General features: G+C 52.6%; 1 protein-coding gene across 1 annotated transcript; it reads right to left on the bottom strand.

Annotated features, from left to right (window-relative positions):
• Window positions 1–1,262: 1,262 nt before the first annotated feature.
• Window positions 1,263–4,988, bottom strand: Klhdc7b (kelch domain containing 7B). Its single transcript, XM_052160281.1, has one exon. It carries the CDS (start codon window positions 4,986–4,988, stop codon window positions 1,263–1,265), a length of 3,726 nt encoding a protein of 1,241 aa, XP_052016241.1.
• Window positions 4,989–8,635: the final 3,647 nt, after the last annotated feature.

Here is an 8,635-nt window from a genome sequence, read left to right as displayed (position 1 = left end):
GAGACAGAACAGGCTGGCAAGATTGTCGCTGCAGACACCTGCCGCTCAGGATCGTAGCGTCCAGCCCTCACTCCACAGAGAGGCTTCACGAGAGACGCAGTTCACAAAGCCGTTCTCGGGTCTCTGCACTCCCACCAGGACACATGCATTCCCCTCACAATAGTCATAAATGATCTCTTTTAAAATACTTTATTATTTCACGTGTATGTGTGGGTGTTTCACCTGAATGTGTGTATCTGTGCAGCACATGCATGCAGTGCCCACAGAGGCCAGAAGAGGGTGTGCGATTCCCTGGGTCTGGAGTTACAGACAGTTGTGAGCCACTTTGTGGATTCTAGGAATCAAACCTGGGCCATCTGGAAGAGTAACCAGTTCTCCAAAACACTGAGTCATCTCACCAGCCCCTAAATTGCCAGGGGTGGGGGGTGGTTGTTTTTTGGGTTTTTTTTTTTAAAGAAAAAAAATGGCCTCCTTGAGATCAATGAGGTTGAAGGTCAGGACAAGCAGCAGTACTCAGATTTATCTCCCTGCCTAAAGTGGGCTTTGAGCTGATGAAGGAATATGACTTCACATGTGGCTTGCCATAGGCCCCAGGTACCAGACAGACAGCCTCTGGTGATCCTGTCGCCATGAGTCTCCTGAAGGGCACGTGTCCAGAAGAGGGCAAAAATGCCTTGTCCTGGTTCCCACCAGTAACAAAATGGTATAGCTAGAGTAAAACACAGGGTTCATCTAGAGGGGAGCTTGTAAGAACGGTGCAGGAGCTGAGAAAGCTTAAGAGATACTCACAAGGTGCCAAGTGGTCCTGGGCAGTCTGGGCCAGGACTGTGGGCTGGAGAGTGATAGGAGAGCCACTCAGACCCGGGAGGAGTGTTGAGCCTGGCTCCCAGATGGCCTCAGGATAGCAAAAAACCCAGAACGAGGACATTTCCTGAGGAGCTCCTTGCTTCCTCTGCCATCTGGAGGGAACGTAGGAAGTTCAGCTATGTTTCTAATGAGTAACAAAGGATCCTGCAGGCAGAAGGGGCTTTGACAAAGCTAAGACATCCTAAGCAGGTGAGGGTCCAGGCCAAAAGCAGGGAGGTGTACAGGGATCCAGGAGGGAGCCAGGGGCCTAAGGGGAGGGAAAGAGAAGGGATCTCACTTCAAACATAATTAACAGCCCTTGCTTTGGGCACAAGAACAGGAAGTTCTGACCATAGGCTTCTTCCCACGCCCCAGATCCACTCAGACCCACCCAGTGCAGGGTTGTTTTCCAGAGCTCAGATTGTGGTCTGCAACCAGGTCTTAGGGGGCAGAGTCAGAGTGAATGGATAGAGGACCCCCTTACTTCCCAGTGGGAAGGGCTGCAGCTCCTTGGCCTGAAACAGGGCAGTCCCCTCTGAGACTGTGAAGGTAGCCGTGACCTGGTGGTTGAGACAGTAAATGGTGTTGCCCAGTACTGTGCAGTGGAGCGGGGCGGGGTCAGGCAGTGGCAGGGAGGCAGCTCGGCTCCAGGAGCCTGTCACTGTGTTGTAGCGCATCACCGCAGCACCTACACCCCGCAACAAGTCAAACCTGTATAGGAAGCCCCCTAGGGCCACCATATCACTGGAGCGTCGGTGGCTGGCGCTGTAAGGACACTCATCCCATGAGTCTTTGACTGGGCTGTATCTGAGCAGGCGGTAAAAGAGATGACCCCCTGTGACATAGATTTCTCCACGGCAGACCACAGCCTCATGGGCCACAGGGAAGGTGCCCTCAGGAAGGGATGCTCTCAAGGTCCAGGTATCTGTGCGTGGGTCATAGCGCTCCATGCTGTACAGGCACTCACCGCCAATGGCGTAAAGCATTCCATCCAGGGCCACCAGCTTGAGCTGGGCCCGGGCTTGCTGCATGGGCCGAACCTGGCTCCAAATGTTGGTCAGAGGGTTGTAGCAGAATACCTTGTTGGAGCAGACAGCCTTGGCACCAGAACCCCTGATGCCACCCGCCAGAAACAGATAATTATGCATAGTGCAGAGGCCACAGCCCCGAAGCGGGACCTCCTCTGGTACTTGAGTCAGGGGCCGCCACACATTCTCTTGGGGGTTGAACACGTGGAGGTGTGTGTGAGGGTGCAAATGCTCAGACGTGGTTGCAGGGGCTTCCTCACTGTGAGGGCCCCTTGTGAGCCCCGAGCGGCTCACCTGATAAAGGCTGGGCAGCACCAGGACCCCCAGCACAGTCTGGCCCTGGCAAGTCCGCAGGTTCAGGATACGCTCCCTGTCGGCTCCACTCAGCTGTCGGTAGAGGTGCGGGTCTCCCAGAACATGCAGTAAGTTGTTGCTCATCAAGACATAGGTCTCCTGGGCCAAGCCCAGTGCCCCATGATGCTGGGCGAAGGCCAACACCTCCAAGCAGCTCCCTAGATCTAGCTTTGGGGGCCACGGGGCGGCGGTTGCACTAGACTGCAAGGCCTGGGAGCAGGACTTAGGGGGCCCCTCCACCACTCCCCAACTCCCAGGCTTCTGCAGAAAAGCCATAAGCTTTTGGGTCTCTTTCTGCCTCTCTGTGAGGACGTCCCTGCTGTCTGTAGGTCTGGCTTGCTCCCTCAGCACCTGCCCCTGCGGCTGCTGGGGGACTTCTTGGGTCAGTATGTGTTCGGAGCTCTGAGCTATGCTGCGTTTCCTCCTCCGTTGGCGAGGCTGGGGGATGGGCTGAACATCATCCTGCCTCGTGGAAGGTACAGGACCGGGCTGTGCCAGCACGGGGAACTGTGGGGCAGCCACAGGCTCTGCAGCTGGGAGCAGCGAGTCTAGACTCTTGTGCTTGGTTTCATCTCCTCTAGGGTCTGGGTGAAGAGATGCATTGGTCTCTAAACTCACCTGTGTTTCACCTGTGGCTTCAGCTAGGTTCCCTGAACCTAAGACTGGTCTGTGTTTGTCCTGGAGGCTGGAGATGGCTCCTTCAGAGGAGGGTCCTGGCTGTGTATCTTCAGAGTGTGTGGATGGGCTGGGCCCTGCAGGGCTCTCAGGATCTGCCCTTTGGGCACTGCCTTGGGCCTTTTCTTGCCAGGGGAAGGGGTGGCTTCTAAGGACCATAGTAATTAAATTGCCCCAGTTCTTTGAGATTCGTCTTTCTGGGGCACTCTTGGAGAAGCCCACATCAGATTCCATAGACGCGGGCCTTAGCTCACTGGCTACTGCAGGATCTTGGGCTGCAACTAGGGCAGAGGCTAGAGCCGGGGGTGATGTTGGGGGTGGGGAGATTGCTGTGGAGATTGGGGTTAAGGCTGGGACTGGAGTTGGGGATGGGGTTGGAGGCGAGGTTAGACATGGAGCTGGTGTTGAGACTGTGGTTAGGGCTGTAACTGGGGCTGGGCATGGGGGTAATGTTCGAGATGGAGTTGCCGTTAAAGTTGCAGTTGGGGCTGCTGTACCTGGAGCTGGGGTTAAGGGTGAGGCTGGGGTTGAGGTTGGGGGTGATACTGAGGGAGGTGCTAGGATCCCTGCTGGAGCTGAAATTGAGACTCCTGCTGTGGTTAAAGTTGGGGTTGGAAGCGGGGCTGGCCCTGCTCTGAGACTGTCACCACCAGAAGGACCCTGGCTAACTTCCAGGGGTAAATTGTTTAGGGGAGCAGAGGTAGAAACTGCATGTAGGAACCCGGGGCTGGGATGCACTGCAGACGGAGCCAGCTCAGAGTCCTGGGTGGGAGCAGAGGCTGGAAGGTTGTGGGAGGGGGTGCAGCTGAAGACATGCGTGGACTTCTTTGTGTCCATGACAAGCGCAAGGCTCGGGTCTGTAGCTGGTCTGCCAGATTTGTGCTTACTTTTCTCTCCTTGACGCGACCCTTTCCCAGTCAGGTGGCCCTCTCTGCTCTGACCAGCTACTTGGTCCACTGCACAAGCACTGGACAGCTCTTCTGGTAAGGCACCTTGGGAGGGGCTGGCGTTGCTGGTGACAACAGCCGCCCCACTCTCCCGGGGCCTGGCTTCCTCACCAGCCAGGATGCCCTGAGTCTCCCTAGGGGCAGGGAATCCAATCTCCTTGCTCTCAGCACCCTTAACCTCTGACCCTGCAGGGCTGGTGGGAGGGAGACGGAGGCTGCTTTCCCCACACACATCCTCGAAGGAGTCCACCTGAGGCCTACAGTCCACAGCATCAGCTAGGCCCAGCTCATGAGGAGCCTCGAGCCCCTTGTCTGGGCGGTGTGACGAAGGATCTGCAAGGGGACGGCTGGTGAGGATGTCCTGGCTGGCCGAACCTGCCACATCCACAGCATCCCACACACTCACCACGGTGCCCAGGCGGAGAGGGTCCAGCTTTAGAGGACGGCAGGGTCTGTCTCCTGAGCTGGCACCAGGCCTCCGCCGCCGCCGCAAGCTGCCTAGGCCTCTCCCCAGAGGGCCAGGAGGTCCCACAGACAGGTGCCAGGGACTGCTGTGCTGATGCTCCGTATGGACAGGGCCTTGCCCAGCTGTCCCCTTACCATAGGTTCCAGTTAAATCCAGCTGCATCTCTGTTTTGCTGTCAAGACTTCGAGGGGTAAAGTGGATCATGATGGGGACTGGAATGTCCTTTGCTCTGCGGTGGCCTGGGGAGAAGGTTTCTGGCCCGGCTGGCTCCTTCCTTTTCTTTCCCAGGGCAGCTGGGGTGGTTCCTCTGCTGGCCACCTCTCCAGGGGTTCTGTCCTGGGTCCTAGCTGCAACAGATCTCCTCTGCCCATCTCCGGGAGCCTCTGGTTTCTGCTCTCCTTTGCTCTGCCCCTCACTGGCATCACTGCCCTTGGACTTTGGATGCAGGGCCTGCCTGTCTCCTCCTGCCTGAGCAGGTTGCACACCTAGAGCTGTAGATGCTGCTCCTTGTGTCCCCTGGTCCTCCCTGGAGCCAAACCAGTGCAGAGCCAGTGCTAAGGCGGCTACCACTACTACAGCCAGCAAGGTGAGTACAGCTGCATCCCGGTCTTCATCTCCGTCTCCGTCCCAGCCCCAGAGGAGCCCACCAGCCTCTAGAGCACCCAGGAGCATGGCGAGGACTGCAGATCCGCTGTGAAGAGCTTGTCCTGCCTGGCAGCTGTGCATGCCCCACACCCAGCCTGCGCTGCTGGGTGTGCAGATGACATTGCAAGCAGCTCACCTAGGACAGCCCTGTTAAGGTGGACCGACTCTGCAGGCCCTTGAGGGATACCTGCCTGTATTCAGGCTCGCCAGTAAACGGAGTCGGAAGGATCAAGAGAGCTGTGGTTTGCAGCAGCCCGCCCCGTTGTCCATCTCTGTCCCTGCTCCTGCCCCTTCCTTCTTTGCTCGGGGTACTAGGGACAAATGGCACCGCTCATGTATACTCTGCCAAAATATCACCCCATTATCTTCTGCCCTAAAGACCCCCCAAGTTCACCCTACACCCTATAGGCTCTACAGGAGCGCTGGCAAGGAAGGGTTACCACACAAGGAGATGTTATCTTGAGTCTTAGCAACATGATGCAGCCCTGATGAAATTACCAGAAACCGGAGAGGCCAATTCCACCATAGCCACCAGGGACAGGGGTAGGGGTGGTTATTCTGGTGGGCTCTCGGGCTGCACACAAGAGCCTGGGATGAGGGTCACATGAGTGACTGTCTGGGCGTGGTTGGGACAAGTACCGTTCTCATCTTCCCTCGTCCAGCACTGCTCAAAGAAAGCTAGAGATAAAGTAGTTTTCGTGCTTTCTTTTTTTTTTTTTAAGATTTATTTATTTATTATATGTAAGTACACTGTAGCTGTCTTCAGACACTCCAGAAGAGGGCATCAGATCTCATTACAGATGGTTGTGAGCTACCATGTGGTTGCTGGGATTTGAACTCAGGACCTTCAGAAGAGCAGTCAATGCTCTTAACCGCTGAGCCATCTCTCCAGCCCCGATAGTAGTTTTCAAGTCAAGAGGGTAAAATAGAAATGAGGAAGGCTGAAGAAAACCCAAACACTGTACCTCCTCCCTCTCTCCCTGTGGCCAGTCTTATCCCACCCCTAACCTAACACCGAGCTGCCCTCCGGCCCCTCCCACCTCCTCACCCAGGTCTCTTCTCCCAGGCCCGCACAGTGGACACTCCATTAGGCATAGGTACTTGTTTTGTTTGTTCGTTTGCTTTTTAGGAAGGGATCTTCTCTACCCACTCACCCCAGAAATGAGCATCAGGAGTGAGTCTAAATGTATCTACCAGGTAGGACCCAGACTTATAAAAGAGACTGGGGTCCCCCAGAATAAAAGTAGCTCTCCCAACAAGAAGTGGACCTTCTCTTCCTCTGAAACAATGGGCCCAAGGACTCCTTTGCCTCAGACATCAAGGGGGTGCCAAGAGTGTCCCTGGCACCTCGCCTGGGCCCTGCTGCGCCTCAAGTATCTCATCTGGCCTGGTCCCATACCGGCTTCCCACAGAACTATTAAGTGACAGTAAGAGGTTGGGGTGAGCCCCGCACCTTAAGGTGGACTTAGACTGCACAGGACGTCCTTGACTTCATCCTCTGTTCCAGTCTCTGGCTCTGTGTGCTTTTGTAGTTAAGTTTGGAGACCCAAGACCAGCAATACATATAGTGGCCACTTCCACTGTAGCTCTTTATGGCCTGGTCAGTGCCTCGTTAGCTGCACACAGCTTCTGAAAATCCAGGGCAGTTAGAGTGAGGAGGGTCACAGGGGTGCCTTAGAGAGGACATGATCATAGGGATCAACACAAACTCACAAAGAATGAGGGTCACATTGACGATGGGGGCTCAGGAGATGAGTTGGGTTTGGTTAGTACTGTCAAAAAGGAAGCACCTGCCTTTGTCAGAGTCAGACAGAGGGCAAAACTTCATTGCGTCTAGGGCAGTGGTCCCCAGCTTTCTGAATGCTGCGATCCTTTAATACAGTTCTTCATGTCCTGGTGAGCCCCCAACCATAAAGTTATTTTTACTGCTACTTCATAAGTGTAATGTTGCTACTGTTAGGAATCATAATGTAAATATCTGATAATCGGGACATCTGATATGCAAACAACTCCCCAAAAGGGTCATGACCGACAGGTTGAGAACCACTGGTCTGGGGAGATTCTGTGAGGAAAAGAGCTGCGCATGTGCCACCAGCCCCCCATGAAAGGACAGCCACTGACACTCACCACTTACCAGAGGAAGTTTTTAAAAAGTAGTGCGGCCAGAAAGATGACAGATTGTGAGTCACACAACTGGTCTGTGTTGGCTTTAAAGGCACAGGCAGCACAAACATAAAAGAAAACAATAAAAATTGGGAAATGGGGGCCCAGGAAGATCTGATTAACATTAGCAACCCCTCCAGGAACCCTCTTTTCCGGAGTTGACTAAAGACTACCCTCTCCATCTCCATAAGAGGATTGAGGGACGTCGGTTTGCATCGTTCAGGCTGGTTTCTACAGAGATGGCACAACACAGCACATGCCAGATGTCAGATGTAAAGCTAAATACAAAAGAACCTCCAAGACACACAAACTATGCAGACTATCAAAGCCCATCATGTACAAAATGTCTCTATTATTGAAATTTCTTACATAAAAGTAGCTATAACTGAAACAACATGTTGTAACACTTATAATCCCATCTCTAGACTAATTTTAAGGCTTAGAACATATTAACCTCTGCCAAGTGTGGTGGTACATGCCTTTAATCCCAGCACTCAGGATTAAGAGGCAGGGGGAATCTATATGAGTTTTTGGCTAGTATAGTCTACACATAGTCAGCTCCAGTACAGCCAGGGATATATAGTAAGACAGGAAGGAAGGAAGGAAGGAAGGAAGGAAGGAAGGAAGGAAGGAAGGAAGGAAGGAAGGAAGGAAGGAAGGAAGAGGGGGAAACTAGGAATAAATAATATCTGTCACAACAGAAGTTAATGAACTAGACATTTTAGAGATAAGTTGGAAAGATAGCCCAACAGTTAAGAGCACAGGCTTGCAGAGAACCCGGGTTCAATTCCCAGTAGACACATAGTGGCTCGCAACCATCTGTTAACTCAAGTCCCAGAGCACCCCCCACTCTCTCCTGGCCTCCTCAGACATTGTATGCACATGGTGCCCAGACACTCAGGCAAAACACCCATACAAGTAATATCTTTTTTAAAGAAAGTTAAAAACAACACAAAGAATCAACAAAACAGTCAGCAATATCAATATCAAATACAATATCAGTATCAATATCAAAAACAATATCAACAAACCATTATCCAAGCTAAAAGAGAGAAAATACAGGCCAGTTTAATCCCTGTATTTGGGAGCAGAAGGTGGATCTCTGAGTTTGAGGCCAGCCTAGTCTACAGAACAAGTTTCAGGACAGCCAGGGCTACACAGAGTAACTCTGTCTCAGGAAAATCAAAACAAAAAAATAAACTTTAGTTCCTTCCAGAGATTCTAAGATGGTTCAACATTTGTAAACTAATGTAATCCAAGCATAAATGGTCTCAAAGACAGAAATCACATGGCCATCTCAGAAGAAAGGCTTCAGCAAAATCCAATTATGATCAATCCCTGAAGAAAAGGGACCGAAGGAACATGCTTTAATACAATAAACATAGGTATGCCAAACCTATAGCCAGCATCATACTAAAGAGAAAAACACGTAAAAGCACTTTCACTAAAACCAGGAACAAGGCAGAATGATTAGTTTCTCCATTTTTATTCTGCATATTTCCTGAAGTCTT

This window comes from Apodemus sylvaticus, chromosome 17 (assembly GCF_947179515.1).
Source record: "Apodemus sylvaticus chromosome 17, mApoSyl1.1, whole genome shotgun sequence".
NCBI lineage: Eukaryota > Metazoa > Chordata > Mammalia > Rodentia > Muridae > Apodemus > Apodemus sylvaticus.
The sequence above is the reverse complement of the archived record's forward strand: the minus strand, read 5'-3'. Positions and strand labels throughout refer to the sequence as shown.

What these genes read in the sequence shown, in the direction of transcription:
- Klhdc7b (XM_052160281.1), bottom strand. Translation starts at nt 4,988, where the DNA reads ATGCTCCTGGGTGCTCTAGAGGCTGGTGGGCTCCTCTGGGGCTGGGAC.